Source organism: Pteropus medius, unplaced genomic scaffold (genome assembly GCF_902729225.1).
Source record: "Pteropus medius unplaced genomic scaffold, Ma_sr-lr_union100, whole genome shotgun sequence".
Classification (NCBI taxonomy): domain Eukaryota; kingdom Metazoa; phylum Chordata; class Mammalia; order Chiroptera; family Pteropodidae; genus Pteropus; species Pteropus medius.
This window is the reverse complement of record NW_024349800.1, coordinates 42,375,047-42,400,438: the sequence shown is the minus strand read 5'-3', so window position 1 is coordinate 42,400,438 and position 25,392 is coordinate 42,375,047. Positions and strand designations below refer to the sequence as shown.

The 25,392-nt window shown below is 42.6% G+C and overlaps 1 protein-coding gene across 1 annotated transcript; it reads right to left on the bottom strand.

Moving 5' to 3' along the window:
* Positions 1-3,619: 3,619 nt before the first annotated feature.
* On the bottom strand, positions 3,620-25,291 carry CDC42EP3 (CDC42 effector protein 3). Its single transcript, XM_039887395.1, has 2 exons — positions 25,156-25,291; positions 3,620-5,602 (listed from the first exon to the last, which is right to left on the bottom strand). Exon 2 carries the CDS (start codon positions 5,364-5,366, stop codon positions 4,602-4,604), a length of 765 nt encoding a protein of 254 aa, XP_039743329.1. The 5' UTR covers positions 5,367-5,602; positions 25,156-25,291; the 3' UTR covers positions 3,620-4,601.
* Positions 25,292-25,392: the final 101 nt, after the last annotated feature.

The following is a 25,392-nucleotide window of genomic DNA, read 5'->3' as shown; positions in this document are numbered from 1 at the left end:
AGCTGTTTGCTTCTACTCCATCGAGTTGGTTTTCCTACTCAGCTGACACTCTTCAGTGAGGGCCGTTTCGAATCTCTTTTGTGTTTTCTGAGGAACTCTCTCCCTTAGTCCTGGGAATGCTCAATCAGAAATTACAACCCAGCCTGGGAAAAGAAGGGTCGACAGGGGGTGTGGGATAGCCATCCAAGGGTATTGAGCCCAGGGACTGTAATACGAACTTGCTTTATCTGGTGCTATTTCAGGAGATACTTAGCCCCTCCCACTTCTTTCATCATCATAAATGACTTTCCCCGAACACCCAGAAGCCTCACTGTTGCGGTGGCCCCAGTCCATCTTTAGGGTACGGCGTAGGCACTACTGATTGGCCATGAGTTTTCACAAGATGGCGGCTTATTGTATATAAGTTTCTAACCTCAGGAACCACCTATCCAGTAGTCTCGGATTCCAGAGTCTCTTCTTAGACCTCTGGGAGAGACTTCTCAGGCCTGGAACTGATCATTTTCTACTTTAATCCCTGTTCCTGGACTGTTTTGAGTTGGAATCCTACTAAGATAGAGCGTATCCTTTTGTTTGCGCAGAATCTCCTTCCTCCCAAGAATGCCCCTCTTCCTAAAAACATCTCACCAGTCCTTCGATGTCCCATTTGGGTCTTCCTTTTCCATGAAGCCACCCTAGATCTTTCTCTCCCCAGAACTCAAAATGCTTTTACCCCAGGGATCTTTTGACAATGAATCACACAAATGCCTTTTGACTTACTTCAATAATCATTTATGGTGAGGATAATACCCACTTCATTTACTCAGCCTTGCTAATTTTGATGCAGGGCGGACATGTCCATCTGCGTGATTAGTCTCTGGAATATTAACTTTATCTGCATAGTGACTTTGATTTGGACAGATGTTTTAATCTGTCAATATGCTTTCCATGAAGGAAATCTGGCTTGACCTTCAAAGGATGAAGATGACAGACCTCTCTTGAAATCCAATGGAAGTGAATTTGCTATCGGATTTTTAAAGTAAAAATGGAAGATAATTAAATGCAGTGTAGTTGTAAAACAGATTTCATTATGTTCTACATCACTTCATAAAATAAGCATAGTTCCCATTCTTCCATATGGCTATCTTTGTACATTTTAAAACAATAATGACCCCCTGATAACTCAAGAAATGGTTAGGCCTACTTCTTAAGCACTTGCTCTAAGGTGAAAATTAAATACTTAGGTGGAAGGCTGGGTGGATGAAATGGTATGTCATCAAAATAAAGCATGTGACATTCCCAATATCATCATGGGAAACAAACGTGTCAATAAATCTGCCAGAGACCATCTTTTTCTTTAGAAAATAAATGTAATGCTTAGCCATCAGTAAGTTAAAGTGTGTGAATATAGTTTTGAGTTTTGTGACATCCTTGAGTCCCATACAATCAAATAAACCAGAAGTCTACTCACCTGAGTCAATGGTAGCTTATCATTTGGCATCTGGATTTTCTATTTTGTTGGATCTGACCCCAAGGTATGGGTGAAGACACAGGGCAGCACTCAATAACCCTATTTACATGGCGTATTAACTTATCTAAGAAAAAAATAATAGTCAATCATTTATTAGTCTGGTGGACTAATTCTAAAGTCTGAGAAGTGTTTTATTAGAACTACTAAATTTGAGACTGGACTGGTAACAAATTTCCAAAGGAGAAACTCTTATTGGAGAGAAACCATCATGTTTATTCATTCTATTATTTATATATTTCACAATGATATTCAGTCTCACCAGGTCCCATATTAGGAGGATCAGAATCATGACCTAACGCATAATTTTCTTTTGTCTGTTTTAAAATAATCATCAAGTTAATTCATAGACTCATGGACTTCCTCCAGTCCATGACTTCAAGTGTTTTGTGGGGAGACGAGAAAAAATGGTGAATTTCAATGACATAAAAAAGGAATAGACTGTGATTCAGGAGACCTGGATTCCCCTTTCTGTTCAAGCAGGTCAGTATTTTGTGTTGACAGTAACTTTAACTCAGTTAATTGTGATAATGACTTTATATTTGTGAAGGGCAAAATACTCTGATGTTTTAAAATTTTTAAAGTTAATTTTAGGTAGAAATAATATATTTTGTCCTTTGTAAGGTCTCACTGCCCAAGGAAAAGATCACCATAAGAACCTTGCCTACCACAACACAAAGGGTCTCTACTTACATAAATTACATGGTCCCTTTTCTGGTTGTGGGGTCACAGGTGGCTTGCCATTGCAAAAAAAAAAAAAAGTAAGTATCTTGATAAATTAGGTTAAAAATGGGAGAAAGTTCACAGACTAAGAACATCAGTTCAGCTTTCAGCAGGTGCCATTCTGCAGGAGAAAGCCACCACCAGCTCTGCACCTGCTCCCTGGAGGAACCTGGTATTAGAAGGGCTACCACAGAACTGACTCGGCAAAATAGTTCAGAAGCCGGAGGCGGCTTTGTTTCCTAACAGGGTCATGTTTATTGCCATCTCAACCATACCTAACCTAGTAAGAGACTACGCGAAAGGGCTCAGAGGAGACCTACTTAATGGCTATTTACCTGCAAGGATGCATTATCACCTAGATTCTATGGAACGAACCCAATACTGGCAGAGCTGTTCTCCATGTCACAAGAGGGAGCAGAGGAAATGCACAGACATTCCTCATCATTTCGCCTAATAGTTTGCTCTCTTCCTTGAGGTCACATTGCAGACAAAAGGTAAAATGAGAAAATGAATATGATCAATCATAATTAAGATGGGGGAATATGTTGAAAATATCTGGCTAACAATTATGAGGTATATCAGACTCTTCCCCATACAAGAGATTTAGATGAGGCTGGGAAGTCTCTTTTTGGAACTGTGAACTGTGAGTGGGGTGTGGTCGACAGAAAAAGAACACTGGAAAATCGTGGGAGAGAAAGAGAACTGGGAAATTAAGGCAGGACCTCAAAGCTCTAAGGGAATTTGTTTCCTCTTCTATACTAGTTGTCCTGACTGGGTTTCATCTGCAGTTCATAGCTTACTTCAGATGATCAGATGAGGGAATCACTGAAGTATTTGAGAGAGGAAGTTATTTCAAGGAGAAATGAAAGTTAATGTATGCATGTGTTTGTCTCTGATGGAGAAGGGGTAGTTGACAATGGGACAGGAATCAGTATGTACATTTCCTGTTCCTCTTTCCTTAACCGACACCCTCAGAGCACCTCTGGCTCCCTGGGGGAGGAAGTATGCTCTGCTGTCCTCTTTTTCACCTCTTTAATCTTGTCTACATGGCATCTGCCCCATGGAACATCTGTCCTATGGGGATAGCATTGGGGTTGCAAGAATTTGTTGGAAAGTGTGTTAAAGTAAGGGAGGAGAGTCACAGAAATGAGTTTTGAGAGGTTGGCTTTGTTTGGTATTGCCTTCAAGAAAGAATTCTGATCTCACATGTTCATCTTTCCTAAAATTGAGGGGCCCTTTTTCTGGGATCTCAAACCTTTGGGAAATAAAAAATTAGAGGGCACGGAAATCACCTCTTACCTTATTTTAAAGGCTCATTTTAGAGAAGCAATTTTTCTAACCCTGACCTATAATATTCTTTTATGTTTTCGTTTATTATTGTAAACAAGCAAGTTCATTTTAACATTTACTCTTTATTGTGTTGCATGAAGTACCTATGTAATGCAAGTATGTACTGTACTAAAATACCCATATTTTCAAAGAACATTATGTGGTGTAGCCCACAGTCTCTGCAGAAGCATCGTGAGTAACCTGTGCCTTTACGCTTTACAATCCATTGTTGGCTGCTATGAAAAGTATTAACAGATGAAGAAAAAAGAAAATAAAGCTAAAGTATGAATACACTTTTCCAAACATACACATACACAGCTTATAATGGAAAAAAGTCAAATGACAACATTCGATGTAATATCTATAAAATGTAGACTCTGCAATAAAAAGCCAAAGGCACATAAAAATATATTTTAACTTTAAAAATAACTTAGTTACAGTAATACTTTGCTTGTATCTTACCAACATGTAGCTGACAGTCAAAATTTCGTAATATTGATGTAATATATAGGGATATATAAGAGCTACAAGAAAATCCCCCAAACCCAAAAGTCGTTCAAATGTGAAAACAGAGAAAAGCTTTAACACTGAAGAATTTGGTTTGGTGAACCCAAACAATATAGAAAAGAGTTTAGAAAAAAAGGCTTAGGTGTTAAATAAATTTGACTTCTTGCTCAGAAAATGCCGGAGTGTTATAAAGTTCCTCAATGTGACTCTGCAGCCCTTTGTAGCTAGTGCCCATCCTGGCCAAGCCAGATTTCTTATATGCCTACAAACAAAAAAATGTGAGCTGAACATCAGCCATGCTTGCTGAAAATGGGTTCTAACTGACTCACTTCCTCTGCTTGCCAGGACAGTTTTTTTTAAACTGTTTTTGCAAACAGGGCATAACAGGTAAAAAAATATTTTGTAGGAACATTATTTTAGAAAACCCATCACACAACTGCAGATATAGCCAGTGAAGCTCTTCTCTTTGACTGTGGTTCATTTATTCTGTTGCTGTTGATAACTTTTACCCCAAAGGAACGTTGCTGGAGGCGTCCTGTTACTTGTTTTTATCCATGACATTCAACACCTCATCCAGAAATGAAGGCCCGAGATCAAGCTGCAAGGAGAGTAGGGAGCCGGTGAGATCAGAGAGGGACTCCTCTGATTTAGTCTTTCCCTTGACAAGCTCGCACGGGGCGGGATGTTCAAACATGTCCTCAGCTGGCCAGTCGGGATACTGTTCGGAGAGGCTGGAGGAGTGGCTGTCCCTGCCCTGGCTGGACTGAGACGCGGACCCGCTGGAGCCCCATGAGACATCACCCTGATGGACCATCCCATTCTCCAACAGGCTGCGTTTCTCCGGAGGCTTTTCTTCCATGACAGGCTCACAGCTAAGCCTGGGCAGTTTTGCTGGCCCAAAGGATTCCTGTTTGGAATTAAATGTCACCGGTGACAATAAGGGTAACATGAGTGCTTGGGACCCTCCAATGGTTGGGAGGGAGATGGCATTTTTGAGCACAGGGGAGGGCGTTTCTATGAACATAGAGTCAGAGGTGCTATTGGCCCGAAAGAACTCGTTATGCCCAGGGAGCTGACCCAGGTGTGCTTTCTCCTGGTTTCCAGGTAAAAGCTCGTAGTTCCCTTGAAGAAAGGAAATATCTCCAAAGACGTCATGCTGGCCCTCTTTGCCAATGTGAATGGTGTGGCGGAAGTCTCCAAGGGGAGGACTGATCATATCAGGAGACAAAATGTCCCGCAATTTAAATTTCTTTCCTTTCTTGTTATTGGCAGCTTTCAGGTACATTGGGGTCTTGGCTGGCATTTTGGAATTTGAGAATGTCTCTTTTGCAAAAGGGAAAAAGGGCCACTTTTGTCAGAGAAGTTATACGTTTCTGATGATCCTTTTTGATAGGAACTGTCACACCATTTTTCTCAAGCAGCTTCAAAAGTGGGTTTGATAGGAGAGGAAGGTCAGGGAGACCTTCCTGAAGTTACAGCCAAGTGGGGTTTCTGGAGAGCTGGTTACGACAGCCAGTCCCTTCCACAATATGAAGAAACCTGAAAAAGAAACCAAAGCCGGTTATAATTAGCTGAACCTTCAGGGCGCACTCAGGCCCGCCTTTTTCACAAGAGCCTGGAAATAATGGCAGGACCGGTCCCCATTTGAAGCCAAGCTTTATTCTGTTGTTTCCTTCAATTAAGTAGGATAAAAACTTTAATCTTAACAAAGGTCCAATAATCTTAGTCCTACTTCAGGGGAAAAAAGGAAAACATAAAGAAGAGAAAGAGAGCAATTAAAAAACCCCAAACCTATGACATCAGCACTTTTTAAACATGGCCTTGGCCACAATTTTCTGGACATGTCTAAGATTTTAGTCGTTTTCCTCTATTTTGAGAACTGCAGTTAGTACATGACCAGAGCGATTTCAGCTCCTCACAAAGAACTGGATTTGTTTTACAATATATTTTTTTTCTCTTTGGCATTCACACTAGCAAGACTAATAATACTGTGTCGTTGAGTTTTGTAAATAAATACAATTAATGCAATGAAATGAATAGTCCTATAAGGGAAGAGGCAGGATATTGTCATTTACTAAGTGAGAGTGACTATTATATGCTGGTGTCCAACAAAATCTTAGTGAAATGTATTCTTACAGATGGGAAAACTGAGATTCAGTAGTCAAAAAGACAGTAACAACAATAAAAAACCCCACCCTTTCTCAATAACATACAGCCAGTAAATCAAAGAGTTGGAGCTAGAATCAAGTTGTGGCAGAGAGAACTGGGCTGTCCAGGATGTCAGGATTTGGAGGCATTCTGAGATGGAAGGAAAAGAACAAATCTGCTTCAGAGAAAAATGTATGATTGTACGGAAAAGTTGGTTCTTCGTGTGGGAATACTTTTGAAACACTTACTGATAAGCTTGTATTCTCTCCCTGTGGTACACAGAATTCTAAGACAACCCCGAAGATCGGACTCCTGATGTTAAGGCCTTTGTGGATGGAACCTGTGACTTACTTCTACCCGACAGAATATGGCAAAACTGAGGGGATGGTGAACCTTGTTTAGGTTACATTATAAAAATTTCCATCTCAGAAGCCTGGAGGGAGACTTCCTTTACTGGTTTTGAACAAGTGAGCTGCCATGCTCAGAGGGTCTATGGAGATGAAGTTGGCCAACGACCCGAGGGAACCTGGAAGTGGATCTTTCTCTAGTTGAGCCTCTGATGAGCCTACAGTTCTGACACCTGGTTCAAAGTCCAATGAAGACATGGAGCTAAGCCCTACCTGCTTCCTGACCCGCAGACACTTTGAGGCTTTAAATGGGTATTGTTTGTAAGACATTAAGTTGGTGGGAATTTGTTACCACCACAGAAAACTCATACAGCCTCCCTTTACTGGCTATATGTCACGCTTAGAAGTGATGAGCTACAAGAAGGTTTGGGGGTTCTCATTTTACAGATGAGAAACTCTGTCTTGAAAATAACCTTCCAACTCTTCAGTCACATCGGCTGACATCGAAAAGCTAGAACTCTCCCACCGTGGGAATTCCTGCAATGGCTCTGCTGCGACCTCTTTCTGGCTACAGAGCAAATAAATAAATATTCCGAGGGTGGGTTAGATGGTGGTTTGAAGAGAGCCACATTTGCTTTGTAGCAGCTGGAGGCTGGCTACACTTGCCCCATACTTCTTTCCTTTCAACAAGAGTTTTAAATTCATTTCCCTGTGGCAGGTGGTGAGAACCGTGTTCCAGCACCCACTGGCAAGGTGACAACTAGCTCTGTTGGAGAAGCCACTTACATCCGGGCCTGAGAAGGCAGAGAATGATGACCTGGAGAGACCTTCCCCCAGCACGGGGAGGAGGCCAAGGCAACATGAGGCGGTTTGTACCCAGAGTGGGCCAACCATGAAGTGCCAAATAGGACCCCCATGGTCACTGTCTCTTGGTTTCTATTTAGTCCTGACCAAGAAACTGGCTCATCCTTGAAGTGCTGCCACTGTGGCCACAAGGAGAGGACCTGTGATATCTGCTTTTCCACTTCAGATTAGAAATGCACAGAGACAGGGTTATTAGAAGAGATGCTTGATACAAAGGGAGAAGACGAGAAGCCTAAGCCTAATCATAGGAAGACATTCTCTCTCATAGTTTTAACTCTCATTTGAATCTTGTAGCAATAACAAAGTTTAAACCTTGGGTCTTCCTGCTTCAACATCAGAACTGCCTCCTCCTATTAAGTGCACAACAGGCGAGGGCTCCTGCCACCCAGGGGAGGCTGGTGTTTCCTTCCTGCCCCTGTGGGCACAGTGCGGTGACCGCCTGCACGAACAGCTGGGGCACCACCTGCAGAAGGCGGGGCAGCCCTGAGGACAGCTACCCTCTGGGATGGTGTCCTCACATACTTAGCCAGGAGGACAGCTTCTATGGAAAGATACAGTGTTTCTGCCACCACTGAAGGGCATGCAAGGGCTTCCCTGTGGTCAGCGAGTGAAGCCAGGCTTATGCAAGGCCAGAAACCGAGGCAGGCCATTTCACATTATTTAGAAAAATAAAATTCCACGAAGTTAACAGTCAAGAGTGTGGTTCCCTCTCCTCTGACTGGACCACTCATATTCGCCCATTATTGGAAGGACTCGGGGCACTGGGGAAGAGGAGTGAGGACGGAGAAGAAACGCTTGCTGGACTTGAAGGCTCCAGGGAGGAATGCCCAGTCCTCTCAGCTCCTGCCTGGCCGCAGCCACGGCCTCGGGCACTGCAGCCCCCTCACCAGAGGTTTGCTTGGCCTGGTAGAAGTTGGGTTTTAGGTCAGTGGCTTGGACACAAAGGTGGCAGGGAAGTGACAAAACATAGGGAAAAATAAAAAGTGAAAAAAGGGTTGGTGAGTGTGGACTCCCTAAGTTGCTGGCAGTGAGATTCTGGAGAGTGGGTGAGGAAAGACGACATCTTAAAAGGCATTTTTCTTTCTTTCTACAAATATTTATAAAGTATTTACTGTATGACAGGATGTAGGCTTCTAGGACTTAGGAAACAACAATTTGTATTGAACTTGTAGTACTATGTGCCAGTGCTAAGAGCTCCCAAATACACTGGACTTTTTTTTAAAAAAGGAATTTGGGGCAAAAATGTCAGTTGCACAAGTTTAAACGAGCTGAGGAACGCGATGTGATGATGTGATGCAGGAGAAATAACTGAGCGCCCTGACCCCATCCCTCGATCTTATCTGTCATCTTTTCCCTCCAGCTCAGGGCCAGCCATGCTTGACCCCAGGAGAGATAATCTAATACCGATGATTTCTTTCACTGACTGCTTCCTCCTCTCCTTTCTGAATATGCTGGGCTCCCTAGCTTATCTGCCAGTGGACATTCGCACCCTTTTTCCTTCCCAGGCTGACTGCTCTTCTGACATTTCCCTCCCATTGCTAATGCAGAAACCCAGTGGACAGTGTCTTCACTGGTAACAGAGTGGCCAGTCCTGGAGAAGGTATGTGTGTATCTCCTGGAAATCACCAACCCAAATATGACAGTAAATATTTACTGAGAGCATTTCTATGTATTAGTCATGGTTCCAACCTTTGACACTCACTCACAAGAACCCATGAGGGTACTATTGTTAAAATCCCCATTTTAGAGATGAGGCACTGAGGCATTGAGTGCTTTGCCAAGGCCGCACAGCAACCAGGCACTAAGCCAGCTGGTGAGGCTCCGGAGTTTTGAGGTCTTGACACTCCCTGAGAATTCAGTCAGCTCCCAAATTATGAACAGGGGGAATTATCGAAAAGCCTGTTTAAGATAAGGCACTGGGCTGATGACGGTAGGGAACAGGTCTTGCATACACTGACTGTATAAGCAGGAACAGGTCTAACCTCAAAGCTAGGCGGTTTAGCAATGTCTATCAAAACTGCAGATCACATGCCTTTGGCCCTGGCATTCCACTTCCAGAGATTTTCCCAATTTATGTATATTGGAAATCATATGTGTACAAGGTTGTCAATACAGCCTGGTTTATAATAGCCTGGAGCTGGAAACAACCTAATTGTTCTACCAATAGAAGACTGGTAATATAAATTAAGGCGAATCCATACAAGAGTATTACGCTGGTCTAAACAAGGGTGAAGTAGCTCTTTACACACAGGAATACAAGGAGCCTCAAGGCTATATGTATATATATGTCTTCAAAGACAAAAAGATGCAAAAGTGTGTACATACATTTGTGTTGGCTTCTATGTCTATAAAACACCTCTGGAAGCAAACACAAGTCGGCTGCCCTCAGGGAGAGGAAGTGAACGAGGGTGGAAGAGAAATGTGTCACTGTATGTCCTTTTATGGTTTTGGATTTCTGGACAAATTAAAAAGAAAAAGAAATAAATGGGTTGCTTAGGGCTTGGATTACTCTTTCTTGGAAGAGCCAGTTTTATACACATGGAACCTGAGTTACTGACACACGGACACTGGGGGAATGGCTGCAGCGGGGTGTCCACGGAGAGGGGAGCACGGGCAGGTGAAGGCCCTGGGGCCCAGGTTTACAGCTCCTTGTTTGAGAGGTGGCTAGCGACACAGAGAGGCAACATTTTACAGTGAGATGATCCTAAATGCCAGAACGCAAAATCCTGTCTGTCCTCACCATTTTCCGAAAAGGCAATTTGGGCTCCAGGAGGTCACTGGCGGCTGACCAACACGGCAAAGCGAGAGACAAAGCAGAGTGGGAAAGCCTGAATCAAGGGGACACCCAAAAGCTTTGCTCTCTGCTCACAAGGAGGCAGGACATTCTTGTCATGGGGTGGGGTGTGGGGGTGTGGGGGGGAGGAGTGTGGGAGAAGAGGAAAGGAAGAGCTAAATGGAACGGCTTACAGGCCAGAAGTGAATTATTAGAGCAGAACTGGCAAGTGAGCCCTCATGAGTGTCTTGCAGGCTAAATGAAGAGAATTTCTAGCCTATGTGTTTCTGTCAGGACTCTAACTCATTATTAACTATTGGATAGTGAACCATCTGAGGGTGCTGCCTGTTCATGTTTGGGCCGCTCCTGTTCTCCAGCTTTCTTGGGTTGCCATCATTCCTCTACTCTACTACCTTTCTTAAATCAAGAGAAAAAAATAAAAGAAGGAAGGAAGGGAATGAGGGAGGGAGGAGGGAAGGAGAAAAGAAAAGGAGAGAAAGAAATCTTCCTAGGTATATTCCTTTCTCAAAAACCCTCCCCTTGACCCTGAAATGTGAACTCTCCACTATCGCTAATCCCTTTGAGTTCTTGGATCACTGTTTGCTCCACCGTCTCCCCCTTAGATGACATTGAAGATAATATTCATCTGGGAAATTAGATTCCTCTAAAAACAAAGGTCCCAGTCCCTGAGCACTAGAGACGTTAGATTCACCAACAAAAGGGCTCAACTCCCCAGTCAGTTTCTTGTCACCCTCTGTCAAGGTCAGAGAGAATGTCCGGCAGGTATGTGTGGGCATGGAGTCCAGCTGGAAGTGCACAGACTTCCACTTACAGGACTCTGTGGGAAATCCAAGGATTCCCAGACACCAAAGAGCGGGAGATGAAGTTAAAGCCATGGTTTTGGTAAGAAAAACAAAGTGCCCAGAGGCCATTTCTGCATTAGGCCAGAGAACTCTTACATGTGATGGATTTAAACGCGTGACAGTGTTCATAAGAGAAATTGCCCCAGCAATCATAATTCAATGAAGGAACGATGGAAGTGGCCCCTTGCGCTTCATTACTTCGTCATTCTTTCGGTAAAGAGTATCACTGAAAAGACCAAAGCAGGGCAGTGGCCAGGAGGTGGGAAAAAACAAAGGGTTAGGACAAAATGACACACCGAAAAATCAGTTCCTCAATTACAGAGAGCTGACGGTATTGGCAACTCACGGGGCTCTGAAAAAGAACAAAGAGGTTGAAAGTTTTAAAAATTCCATTTATTTTAAGAAAGGAATGTTTGGTTTGTCTACTAATTTGTTTGAAGATTAATTCTTCGTGGAGAGAGAGGACATAAAATTTCTTGCATCCTGCAAAATAGGTTGTAATGTTAATTTAAAACACACATGTATAAAAACAGGGGCAGGTGGAGGGAGGAGGTGGAATTGCCTTGAGGGACATGTGGGCCTTTTCCGGGCCTTTTCTTCTACTTTCGGGAAGTGAGCTGCACTGAACTAGACTTCCCCTTTCTTGCTTAGTTGTCACATCCTTCAAGGACACGCTAGCTTCTGAGCAGTTTTCCCTTTGTCTCGGTGTTGTATCAGTGTGCCCTTCATCCTAGCACCCAGACACAGCAATGCTGCTCCATCTGGGCCCCAGGCAAAACTACTAAATTATTCCTCCTTTCCGTATGATCCAATAGCCTCTGGGGAGGATGATGACTCGACAGAGAACCCTCCACTACCTCCCCACCCCCAACCCTCTCTGCTGCCAACAAGGAGAAGGCAGTTCCACTGTGATTAGCCCCAGAGAACCGTGTTGGACCCTGGGCTCCCCACTTTAGAAGGGATAAGGCTACCTGAAATATGTTCCTACATGTTCTGAGAAATCCAAGTAGGGGAACAAGACATGTGAGAAGAAGCTAAAGAAGTGCAGCAGCTTAACGAAAGAAAACCTACATACTGAGGGAACTCAAAGCTGTGGGACCTGAAGGATTAATTTAACTGTAATGGAAAAGGTATTAATCTGTTCTGAGAGGCTTCAGGGGTACTAAGCAGAAGCTATAGAGAAACAGATTTTGGTTCCTCCAAGGGAGAACCCAGGTTTCTGGAAAGATGGAAAGGTTTGCTGCGGGACAGGACACTGAGCGAGGCATGGGACGAGGATCACACAGCGGTCGGCAGCCTTGACTCTGAGCTTACGGGATGGTGCACTGTGGGTGGAGTTTATGTCCCTGTTCATTCCGAGTCTCCTGTAAGGGAACACTATCACTGTGTATTTCCTTATGGCCCCCATGTCACATTCGCCTTTAAAATTGCTCAGACTTTTCCTGAACGACCTTCCATTTGAAGATGGCTGTGTTTTTACTAATATAGTCAGCCAAACTCTGGCATCAGAAACACTAAAATATTACTACAAATATGAGGGTAATTCATGCCAACCCTTTTGCAAACCTCTGTGGGAGGGTGTTTCTGAGTCAGACAAAGAATTTTACAATTCAAGGGGAAAAAATTATAGTAGTAGAAATTTAACACTGCACTTAAATGAAAATCTGAGAAATAAATGTAACCGGAGAACAACCTAATAAATAGCATCCTGAAGATGTGTTTCATTTTTTCAGTTTGTTTTACTCCACCCATGAGAAGATGCCTTTTCTATTTTTAGATTCTAATCCTCACTGTATCATCTACAATGAGGAAAAAACTATATGCTGCAAGACTAAAACTCCATTAGCTCAGGTCTCAGCTGCATAGTTGTCATGAAAATGAACATGCAGCCTGACTGAGCAGACTATATTTTACAGATTTACTCAGTCTATGATACATCATAGACTTTCAATTATTTATAAATGGACTATTTGTTTATGACTCAGCCCTAGCTCGTATTTATTTTTCCTTTACAGCCCTGATTATATAGAAACCCACAAATACCATATAGGAGACTACTGCCAATTTGTGTACACTCCTCACATTTATAGGACATGATTGTACTATTTGAAAGGCTTTTTAGGAGCAATATCGGAAGACAGAACATCCATCTCACAAGTATCAAGTCTTACTTTTGAAGGGAAGCCATTACTCCCTTTCTCTCTATTAAAATGAGTTAGTGGGGAGGACTCAATATGGACACCGATCCCTGGCAGTTGTAACGAGACAGAAAGACAGGTTCTCTCAAATGTTTGGCTCATTTATCATGACTAATTTTACACGGGACTCAGCCTTAGAGATGGTCAGAAGGATCAAGGCAGGCTCTCCAATTTGGTGGATGTGAATTAAAGGCCATTCCCCTAAATTGCTCTCATGCTTCCATAACTAGAGGATTCCACTTGATCTATGAACCTGCAATGACAATCTCGATACAGGAAAACCTAAAGTTTTCAACAATATTCAGCCATAATATTCCTTCGTAACTCTGCTTAAAAGAAAGTGACTTGTGAAGTTACTTAGTTGCTCACACACACAAAAAATAATATTTAAGTCGGCAATTATTCTATAAAAACTCCAGATCCAGCAATAGTAACATCAAATGATCCAAAATAATAAGTTTAGAGGTGTCTGGAAATTCAGGCTATGGTTACTTGGCCCATACCACCATAGAGTGTTCCTCATCCTTTGTATATATAGCACACCCTCAAATTTAGGCCCCTTGACTACACTTTCCCTAGTGGGGTGAAGGTGCAGGTATGGGATTTCCATGCTATTGTCCCATCCTGCTAGGGCCCTTGACAATCATCCATGCTCATTGGATGGGCTGAAACATGTATGACACCAGCAGTGGCATGTTTGGAACCTGGCGGTGGTCCTTCCTTCTCAATCTGCTTCCACAGTAGGTTCTCCTGTGTTACTTGTATATGAATCTGTACATAAATATTTGTCCAAGGAATGAATGAATGTCCCCTCAGACTAGGCTGAGAGCTCTTCTATGAACATGAACTGGTCTTATCCATCTTTTTGCCTCCCATAACACACAGCACACAGTGAACTTCAAGTTAAGTGTTTAACCCATAATCCTTTTTAGATCTTCCATCGTGAGAGGAGTTGGTTTGCTCCTAGGCACCAAGTCCTTGTCCAAGCCTATAGGGATTCCACTAAAAATCAGCAAATTTAAAATGTCTGGCTGGTTCTCTAAGGAATTTACACTTGGGAATAGTAATGACTAACATTTGAGTAATTGCTGTGGGCCAGGCAGTAACTATTAAAACATACCTCTTAGGAACCAACCTTAGATTAAGACTCAGGTTAATCAGCCCAAATGTGGAGGAGCTAGGATTTCAGCCACGCTGGACTCTAGTATATGCTCGTAACTGCTGCTCCCTGGATAATGTGAGGGCTGCCATGGAAGTCGGTTGAGGATGGAATGGCCATTCCAGACTATCTGCCTAGAAGTCTGATGGCACCAAGAGGAAATAATACACTATGACCGCAACATGAATGAGAGGCAGAGGTGATAACTTGACCTTGTCAGGCACCAAGAATGAGTAAAATGGTCGCAGACACCAGCTTCTCCAACTTTAACTAAGACTTTTCAATATTTTTACTCTTGTCAAAAAACAAAAACAAAAACAAAAAAAACCTCAAAAGGAATTCGACTTTCTGTAAAAGAAAAGCCAAAAGATTAAAATTCTTAAGTAATAAAATCCTCTGGGTCTCAAGGAGAAAAGCAAACATCCTGTTCTTAGGAAAATAGCGTATGTGCCGTTAATTCTTTTCCCAGAGGAAGCACGTGCGTCGGGGCTGTGTACAACCACACGGCTCTCACAGGGGACAATAGCTCCCCTTCCTCGCTAAGGACACTTCACTTCCCTCCTACTTTTTGAAACTCAGAGCCCTGTGTTCTTTACGGACCATCTGCTCACCTTACCATTAACCACTATTCATAACATCCTCCAAGACCTGCTTCAGTCATTCTTTCCTGGAGGAATTCTCTAACTCGCCTCACGAAATCCAGGCTCAGTACTGCCTTGTGTGCAGGTTTTCTTAGGGCTCTTGTAGAGCTAATATTTCTGTTATTTCTCTGTTCTCTGGTTTTGTGATTATGTCTGATCTCTAGGTAGGTGTTGAGCTCAATAAGAATAAAGTAGGCAAAGGTGCTTTACGTGAGAGCTGCTGATAAAAATCACTTACAGAGCTTCTTCTTGGGCTGTGAACATAAGTTCTCAAATTTTATTGATTAAGCCCTTTCAGTCTCCCCTCTGCCCATCCCTTAGGTCAAGGGTTTGCAAATTACAGTAAGGGGCCCTAGCATATACCTCCTGTACTCTCCTCTCTTGGTAAATGGCAGAAGTTACCCAAATCCAAATCCCAGTGGTCATGGCCAACTCCTCCCCCTGCCTCATTCTCCACATTGAGTCCCACCGTGATGTCTCCTCTTGTCCATCCTATTGCCTCAGCTCGACTTCCAAGACCTCGTGATCTCTCTTTTGCACAAGGGCATTTGCCTCCCTATCTGTCTCTAGGCTTCCAACCTCTTCTCCTTCCACTTTATTTTCCATTCTGTGTCAGAGTGCACCATCTAGAATGCTCTGGTAACCTTGTCACTTTTCAATGGCAGGCCTACCCTTAGAATCTGGAGATAAGAGAGCTTTTGAGCCCACTTTAGCCATCTGGGTCCCTACCCCTGCAGCTATTATCTCCTGCCAGTTCCCTCAAGGCCTCTTAAACTGAGCTTTTAAAGTTCCTTGTTTATATCTCAAACCTACCATCTACCACACTATATACTTCAATCAGTACTTGCCTCCTCCACTAGAGTGCCTTCTTCAGGGGAGAGACAACTATATTTAATTTGTAGTTAGTACTTAGTAAATGTTTGTTGAATGAATGAACAAGTGAGAAAGTTTGAACAAGATTGCCTTGACTTCTTTCCTCTTCGACCATGCCTGCCTCGCCGGAGATGCAAGATGGGGTCTTTCTATGACTCCTACAGGAAAAAAAGTAGTCATTTAATAAGGATTTCTAGCCTTTCTTTTTTTTTTTTCGTGACAAAGCCTTTCTCTCAGTTTTCCATCTGTAAGACATTTTAACCTTTCTCTATCCATGCAGGGTAAGAATTTAACAGCCTATCAATGCAAGCTCCAGTAATTCCATAGGCTCTTACAGCTCTTTTGTATTAAGGCAAAGAATATTTGTTGACGTGCTGTTTGAAAGGGAAATGACTTCTATCCATGACTGCAATGTGCAAATAGAGACAGAGAAACAGGCAAGACTCAAGAAAAATTTGACAATACATTCCCCTGAATGCAGACTCACTAGTTATATATAAGTCACTCTTAAAGAATGAGGCCCCAGAGAAACAATGAGCTAGCTCTCAGACCTTTCCTTTCAAACGGAAATGAGTTAAGGGGGAACTTGGATTATTTGGCCCAAGATGTACAAGGGAAACTCAAGAAACTATAGTGGACATTCTATGGAAAAGGATTGTTTTGAATATCAATGTGTGACTAGCACAGATCAGGCACTTAAAAAAAAAATACACCTATCGAATGAATGCTGGGCAAACAAAACAGCAGATAACTCTCACTATTGTTCTAGGCCTCATGGAGGAAAAGACTGGGCCAAAACTGTGACCAGCCATGTAAGATCTCTGTAAAACTCCAGACACATAAGGGTGCCAGTTACCTCCCGTGTAAATGGAGATAATTATCCCAAAGCCGCCCATCTTACAGGTGATTGATTACAAGAGCTGAGGGTGAAAATCTTCATAACAATAAAGCACTATGCAAACACAAAGCACTATCTTTATCCCAAATGAAAAACCAGAAGAACATCTAGTGAAATACAATATGAATAAGAGGAACCATTGTAATTGCCGAAATAACCACTTTATTTTCTCCTTAAATGTCATCGTAGCAGTCAATCAATAAGCTGCTTGTAGATAGGGCTAAAATGGTTAGATTCTGCCCTGTGAACAATCTCCACTATTGGAAAGTATTCCTACCTCCAGCTTGATAAGAGGATAATTCCTCCTGTCAACTGAAGGCAACGCTAACTTCTCTTATACATGTGCATGTGTCTTTTATCTCCAGGTGCAATTTATTCCAGCCTGGAGAACAAATGGGACTTTTGTGAGCTGAGAAAGTTACAATCAACTTATATTGGTCAGATAAAGAAAAATTTAATGCAGATAGTTATTTTCTTTAAATATTTGGTAAGCTGTGGGGTGCAAGGGAATTTGTATGGTCCCAAGGCAAAACTAGGTGTGTGAGTGATTAAGGTTCATGAGGAGGCCAGGTGGGGCTAGATACAAAAAAGAAGTTTAAAACAACTCCAGTTAATCAGCTTGAAGAATGGGAGAGGCCCATAGTAGCAAGTGAGTCGGAGACTGTTGTAGGGATTCCATAGGGGAGAGACAAAGAAAGCAAGCATTCCTGTACTGGGAGAGCAGTTAGGGTAATAAATAGCTTCTATTTCACATTCATAATTTAAAGTAGCATTCCCTGGTAGTGCATGTAAGCTACATGTACACACAGAGAGATGATACAATCATAGACTTGTGCTCATACTCGATATTACAAAGTATTTTAGGACAGCGGTTCTTCACACTGTGAACCCTCAAGTCTCAGAGGAAGCACCTTTGGGATAGTAGTGAAGAGAAGAGAGACTGAGAAAAGTAGTACCAACCTCCCTACTCATCCCCTCTTTTTTTTAACTAAAAAAATCCTGCTACGATCTGCTAATATATTGAGCTTTTAAGTTTTCTTTCTTTCCCTTGGCTTAAAAAAAAAAAAAGAGAGAGAGAGAGAAAGAAAGAAAGAAAGAAAGAAAGAAAGAAAGAAAGAAAGAAAGAAAGAAAGAAAGAAAGAAAGAAAGAAAGAGAAAAAAAGGAAGAAAGAAAAAAGTTTGAAGAACTGGGCCAAGAAGGATTCATGCTCTATGACTCAAGCTCTTAGGGCTTCATTTTATCATGTTGGAATGAGAGAGGGGATCTGAGATAAGGACCTGTCTGTCCATTGTGAAATGTTAGGGTTCTGTGATTCTAAACATCTAACTTCTAGGGAATTTTAAGGGAAAAAAAAAAACCAAAACACTTTTTAATGAAGTTAAGACTACCATTAGAATCAAAATACTTTTTGCCAGATTTTTTCATTAACGTTTTCTCATCCTTCCTGGTGTTAAATTTAGGGCACTCAGCAATGCCATCTGTAGAATTCATAATGGTGAGTGCCTGAAGAAGAGACAGCACACATAAAGTCCTATTGGGTAAAGAACCTACAATCAGTATAAGGGGCAATTATTGTTATTAATTACTCCAAAAAACTAGAGCTGCATAAGGAATACAGGCTGGAAGCTCACCATGGGTATTTCTTCCAACCTTATTTCTTTTAGACCTTGGAATCTGGCCACCTAAAAGAATTGTTTTAAATATAGTGTGAAAAACCCCCAAATGTTCTGGTGCCAAGTATAATTTCCCATTCTGAGGAAAAAAAAAAAAGAATTGGAATGAAGTCACTGTTTTGTTCCACATGCCACCCATGAGCTATGTTGGCAGTGGCACTCCACCAAGGTGGCAAGTGAAACATCACCTGACCCCTCAGGTAAACCCACAGCTTAAGGGTTTCTTCACGAGGAAGATGGAACAAAATTTGCCCATGAGCAAAAACAAACTAAACTTATGTAAGGCCAAAAAATCAACACTATTTTGGAAGACATTTCACTCCAGTCATCTGAGAACAAGAAAACAGTTTCCAGTTTGGTGCCCACGATGGGACATGTGGCTTGAGCTCATTCACTCATGAGAAGCAGGCTTTGGAGAGAACCTTCTGCGTGCCTTCCTCTAGCCCTTGGTTAGTCACTCACATTAACGACAAACATCTACTGAGGGCCTACTAAGTGCTAGACCCTATTCTAGGAAATGAGGCTACAGCTATGGATGGATTCACAGAGCTTACAGTCCATTGTGGAGAGGCTAATGATCAAAAAGTAATAATGGCTCATATAGTCATGGCTGAGGAGGTCTAGGTGAGCAATAGAAAAAACGACCTTTATTCTCTTCAGTACCTGGGCTGCTTGGCCTGTGCTCTAAAGGGACACTTGGTACTGAGCTGTCACAATCACACCCAGGGCACAAGAAAGCAGCCTTGGAGGTTGCAGCTGCTCAGCCAAGAAGAAGTTCTGGTGGTGGCTTGATTGTCACAGTATCTTTGATGATCATTATCACCAGAATCAAAGAACCGGGAAAGGTGCCTTCCTTTGAATTTGAAATGTTTTGTAGCCTCAGACTTCATAATTTTACTATGACAGGACTTAAATAAGCTAGATAAGTGATTTCTGGCTTGACAATGCTAAGAGAAGATGTTGCCATAGGCAGAATCAGATAATATGACTAAGACTATACTGTCTGCTTTTTCATGAAGTTTGACTATAAAAAAAGATGAAAGCCAAGATTAACTAGGTTTAGTCCCTACTCTCAATGAGCCAGTAGTCTAACTAGGCAGCCATAAGAGTCAATAAATGATATTTCAAATGCAATAAATGTTATAATCGAAGGTACACAACACTATAGAAACACCTCGGATACAAGGAAAAAAAGTAATAGAATTACAGCAGTTTAGAGCCAGGAGAGCTTGGAGAATGTCTATTCCCTTTCTCTGCATCCTCATCCATCCCCTTCTCCCACTTCTGATGAGGGGACAGAGCCTAACCAGAGACGGGCAGGGATTTGGCTGATGACATAGCTAGTGGGTTTAGGGCTTTGAGCCTCATCTCCTGCTGTGTTAAAATCAATGTTATACATCTGAACTGACCCTTGACAGAAAAGTTTTTCAAAATAAATAAATAAAGAGGGAGAGAAAGCAAACACATTCCAAAATGGCAAAGCCACATTTCACCAAAAATGCCTTTGCTTGTTTAAAAAATGTTTGTAGCCTAAATGATTATAATGGATTTGAAAAGAACAGGTCTTTTTCAACTAAACAGACAGTGATCTATCATTGGCATGATGTGTCTACAAATATGACCTTCAAGTTGTCACCAGAACATGTCAAATTCCCAAATGTGTAAGCTGTCTAAATAGAGGTCTGACTTTGAAGTTTCCTGCCTTCCACGCTGGCTCAGGCTGCTCTGCCAGAGATCTGCGCAGGTCTGTTTTTTCAACCCAGAGTTTTACATTATTAGTAGTAACATTGCTATGCTATTAGGTGCCACTGAACCTGGCTCCCCAGATTCTAGAGCTAAAGATGATCTGAAATCATCTAGGGCCAAATGCCTCATCTTCGAGATGAGAAAAAAACCCTGAGGTCAGTTACAGATTGGGTCAGAGCTAAGGCTAGTCTATCTCTGATAGTCTCCATTTAATTCGCAGTAATTTTACCAAATGCAAAATTGTGGGGTTTCTTATCTAACAAAGAACCAAAGGCTGAAGGCTAATGATGACTTTCTCAAATATGCAAATAAAACCCAGATCACTGAAAATCCAGGTGCTTTTAAATTTCAAACATGCAATTTCAGGATTCTGCTATTAATTCATGTCTTGGGCAAGCAATAAGGATCAAGCAAATGTTAACCTGGAGCTCATCAGCTTTCAAATTCATTAGTTTGCCTGGCTATTCAGAAATAGTAAACTTTTTAATATCGACATTATGGTTCGTATTATAAAACTGTAGGTTAAATTTTAAAAAATGCTTTTCCATCAGAGGTACCATCCATTGTGATGATTATGAGACTGTGGTGCAACTTGGCATCGAAGAAGTGTATCACTGACAAAGAAGGCATTTTTTTTTAAAGGAAAGAAACATACCCGATTACTGCTATAGAACTATTTGGCTACTTATTCTGATTTGTGGCATGCTGTTTGTTTTGTAGCCTTTAAAAGGTGGAGCCAGAAAGAAGTGAGGTGTGCAAATGGAGATGAACAGTTCTAAGGCTATTGCCTTTGGTTTTTAGGTAACCTGGGTTATTTCAAGCATCCTTTCCAGAACCCGTTCTTTAGTTTGAACAGTCTCCTGAGCAGCCTTCCACAGCTAATCACAAACCTACTGTATCAAAGGCATTGGAGGCCAGGCAGGTCCCCAGGGGTTTATCCAGGGCATCCCCCTAGGTTTAGAAGGCCTTACTCTTATCTCTCACACCAGAAGCTTATCTGGTAGGGCCTGGGGCATGTGCAGAACTGCAATGAGGCCCTACTTCCGCCAAGGACAGAGCCTTCCTGCCCAGCTTCCTTGTGGCTCCAACTTCCTGCTCAGCTCTCTTGCTTTAGTTCATCTCCAAGCAATATCATTACGAAACATTAAATGTCACCTGAGTGCCAGGGAGTGAAGGGCCATGTACTGCAGAGATGTGGTCACTGGGTTCAAGGAGTTAACCACCCAGACTGCTTACTAGACCCTGCCACTCCTGACTTTCTAGAACTCTGAAGTAAGGACACGATCTAAATTACGTTCCACTTCAAGCCTGGCCCCCAAAATTCCTTGTTCTTGGCCGTGGCAGGGCTTTTCTTGTGTGCTCCTGAGTCCTACATTTTCACCTAGTGACTCTGTTTATGGTACAAATTAAATTGCTCTAGCAGTTTGGTGCAGGATCTTCTGCAAGACACTGTTGCCACACCCGTGGGAATGGACTATCTTCAATAATAAAATTCATTCACATGGTCCCCCTCCCCCCGACCCCGCCCCTGCCCCTAAGGCTGGCAATTACTGTTATCTTCCTTTGGGCCTGTGGTGCTGTGAGATACAGAGTACTATGAAATAAGTTCTCTGCCAGAGGCCAAAAACTCTAACAAAAGTCAAATGTAATAGCTTCCCTGCCCCTCCTCCATGGTGGCAGGGTGTGGTATTTAGTACAAGCTCAAACCAACCTGAATTCAAACCTGATTCTATTTACTTAGCTGTGTGACCTTGGCCAAGTTACTCAACCTTTCTGAGCTTGTGTTCTCATCCTGAAAATAAGAACAATATCTATCTCAAGAGTAATTATGAATATTAAATGGAACCAGTATAAAGCGCCTAGGAAAACAACACAAGCATCAATAAAAGCATCAACCTTTTATTGTGCCTACTCTGGACCACATACTGTTCTGTGTGCATTATATTTTAACTCATTTAATCTTTAGAGTAATATTATCCTCATTTTAAGCACCAGAACTAGGACAAAGACCCAAGCAGCCAGACTCAGAGAGGTTTCTTAACCTCATCTCCTTACCCCAAGGAATTGCTGCCTTTTATGCAATATTAACCACTCATTGGTGCACAGAATGGGTTGTTAAATTGCATATGTATGTTTAGGTATGTTCCTTCCTGTGTACTTTGGGGCAAGTTATATAAGGGGTCTGTCCTCAGTTTCCATACCTGTAAAATACAGATATTAACAGCTCTTCCTTTGTAGGATTGTTAGAAGTCAATGAGTTAATTAAGATAAAGGGATGAAAAAAGTGTTTGGCACTTATGATAGGCTCCATATAAGAAGGCCCTTTAACACCCAAAGTCATGAACAGTGTGATACTGGAGAATTCTTGGGTGTCAGTGCTTCGTAAAGGAGATTTTGTAGCTGGCTGAATCCAGTAGTTTCAAATGACACTACTTGTTCTCTGGCAAACACACTGCATTTAAAAATAGATTTAAATTCTTATTCAACCACTGAATAAACAGGTCCACGGGATTCTGGTTAGAAAGAAATTAGGCTAGGCCTAAATGAAATCAGACTCAAAGAAAGAATTTTAATAATTAAAAATATCAGAGCAGTCTTCCTAGAGGTTTTTCAGGTTATGAATTGTTTCTACCCACTGGATAAATGTTATGGCTACCGGGCAAGGAGCTTGTGAAAAATTTACAGCCTGGTAAAAGTCATTGGGAGATATAGGTTAAAACAACTTTATTCCCAATGCTGTTGAATACCATGGATTTTAGAAGTGAAAAAAGGCAGCTTTTGTGAATATGTTGTACATAAAACACCACATTAAAGGAAAAGCTGGAGAGCAGATAGGACAAACTAGCTCAAGTGAGCACTTGTGCAATAATTGTTACGGCTTTATATTTACTCTTCTTACACCACATTTAAATTTACAATAAAAAACAAAATGTGCAACACTCGTTGTTCTAGCTGTCTTTACATACATGTTCCGCTGGGATACAAAATAGAATTTCACTGTTCAGATTTTGAAGGAAGGGGGAGCTCATCTTATTTCATGCCTGTAGCTGCTGCCACAGCCACAGCACCATGTTCCAATCATGGAATTCACAATGTAAATCTCTTGCAGATGATACCACTGGAAAGCTGAAACCTCCATGGATCCAGAAGCCCTTCCAAAGTTCTCCTCCAAGAGTTCTTATCTGTGAGCCCAGAGGCCAGTATTCAATGTATCATTCAATGAGTGAGGCCTATTGGGAAACCGTACATTCTTAGGGAGACTTAATGAAGAACTTTCAACCCTTCCTGGACCATAAAGTCTTTAACATTGATTTCACCTGTGACAATGACAAATACTTCACAACTGTCCCAACTCATCTCCAAGTGTTTAAATCCATTCTGAATAGGATTTGTGTCACACATATACCCGTGCCACACATTACACTATTAATGCCAATAAGAAGTCATACAAATTACAGGTGGTATCACAGAGAAGACCTCTGGAATGGTCCAAAAAAGATGCTGCATTTTCTTGTTAGATGAAAAATCTTTTCCAAGTTAGAACATCGTAGGAGCCTTTTAACTTGCCTTAGGGATACGCAGGGGGCATCATCAGAACTTCCAAGTGAACCTTTTGTCTCCCAGTGATGTTAAGGGAAGTCTCCAAAACTGGCTTTGCTATTCAGATCCAGACATTTGCTGCTCATCTAATTTTTGTTCTTTTTCAAAGGCAACACGCCCCCAAGAAACTCTTAAATATTGTGAGGTCTAAGAGCTGGGGGTGGGGAGGAAATCTTTGTCTCTCTAACACATTCATCAGTTCCCTCCCATCACTCAGCACCATCTCCCTAAAACCCCCTACGCCCTCAGCACACATCTGACTTCCCCACATACACCGGGGCTGGAAAGATTCCTGTAGCAATACCCCCGACATTCCTATTTTCGCCCTCATTTTAATAAACTCACTTTTTTCAAAAAACAAAATGTAAGTACTTGACTGTCAGCCTGGGCTGCACTCTGAGGCTTTTACTCCTTTCCACACAGCTGTGCTCCCTGCTTTGATGCTGCTGTCCACGCAGCTTGTTCCAGCCACAGCCTGGCTCTCGGTAATGTAACATTCAAGTGCATATTTATTTTTAAACTGACCTCTCCTAGACTGTACAGTATAAAGGAGGTCCTGCCAAAAAATATGCTACTTTCTATTTATAAGATGAAACACATGCCTCCCAAAGTCATGTGAGGGGGATGGAATATAATAATTCATAACGAAAAACTGGCCAGATCTATTCGTCCCCACATGTCTGATACTTGTCTGTGTCAAGACACTTAGTTTCAAGAAGAAAGAAAAAAATCTCGAAAATGCTTCAGCTGTTCAGAAACCACCGTCGGGGGGAAAAAACAAAAACAAAAACAAAAATGAAATGCTAGATTTGCAGGTTGGAGCTCTGGCCACAATGCGCCATCCCCTGCCCCCGCCGCGGTCAAAGTAAGGAAAGGGTACCGGATCGGTACTGCCAATGCAGATCTGATCTGCACAGTGCACCCCTGTGCGGCCCTGGTGCCAGTTCACGATAAGAGGAGAGTGGTAGCCATGTGCGGCTTGTTCTCAGATGGAAAAATGCAATACGCGCCGAGCACTGCTGTCAATAGCTCGGAGGGTGCAGTAACCGTGCGGCCCCACCCTGAAAAGTGGTGGGCACAATGGTGGATGTCTGAGTCCTGGTCATGGCGCCCGGACTTCTGCCTGTGTGCTTTATGTTCCCTTTGGTCCTTTGGACACCAGCTGAAAGGTGATGCCCTCAGTATCCTCGCTCTCAATGCGTTTCCAAACCTAGCACCCCGCAAACGCCGGAAGCAGCCACGGCCGCCGGTCCGACAGACTCATAAGACAAGCAGAGAGGAAGGAGCCGTGGGCAGGCAGCAACTCACCAGCAGCCCCCGAGGATCGCAGCCGCTGCCCCGGAATCCGGGGCTCCGCACGGACGCCTCCGAGGGCGCACGCAGTCTCTGCCGGCTACGCGCAGATCCAGTTGGGTGGGCCGGCGCGGCGCCTCCTCACAGCAGTACCCGCTCCCAGACGGCGTGAAGTCGCCCAATGCCAGGCCCACTCGCCGCTCGGCCCCGCCGCTGCGCTGCCTCCCGCTGAAGCCGCGGACCGGAGGGAAG

Coding starts and splice junctions, on each gene's coding strand:
- CDC42EP3 (XM_039887395.1), bottom strand. CDS start 5,366: ATGCCAGCCAAGACCCCAATGTACCTGAAAGCTGCCAATAACAAGAAA.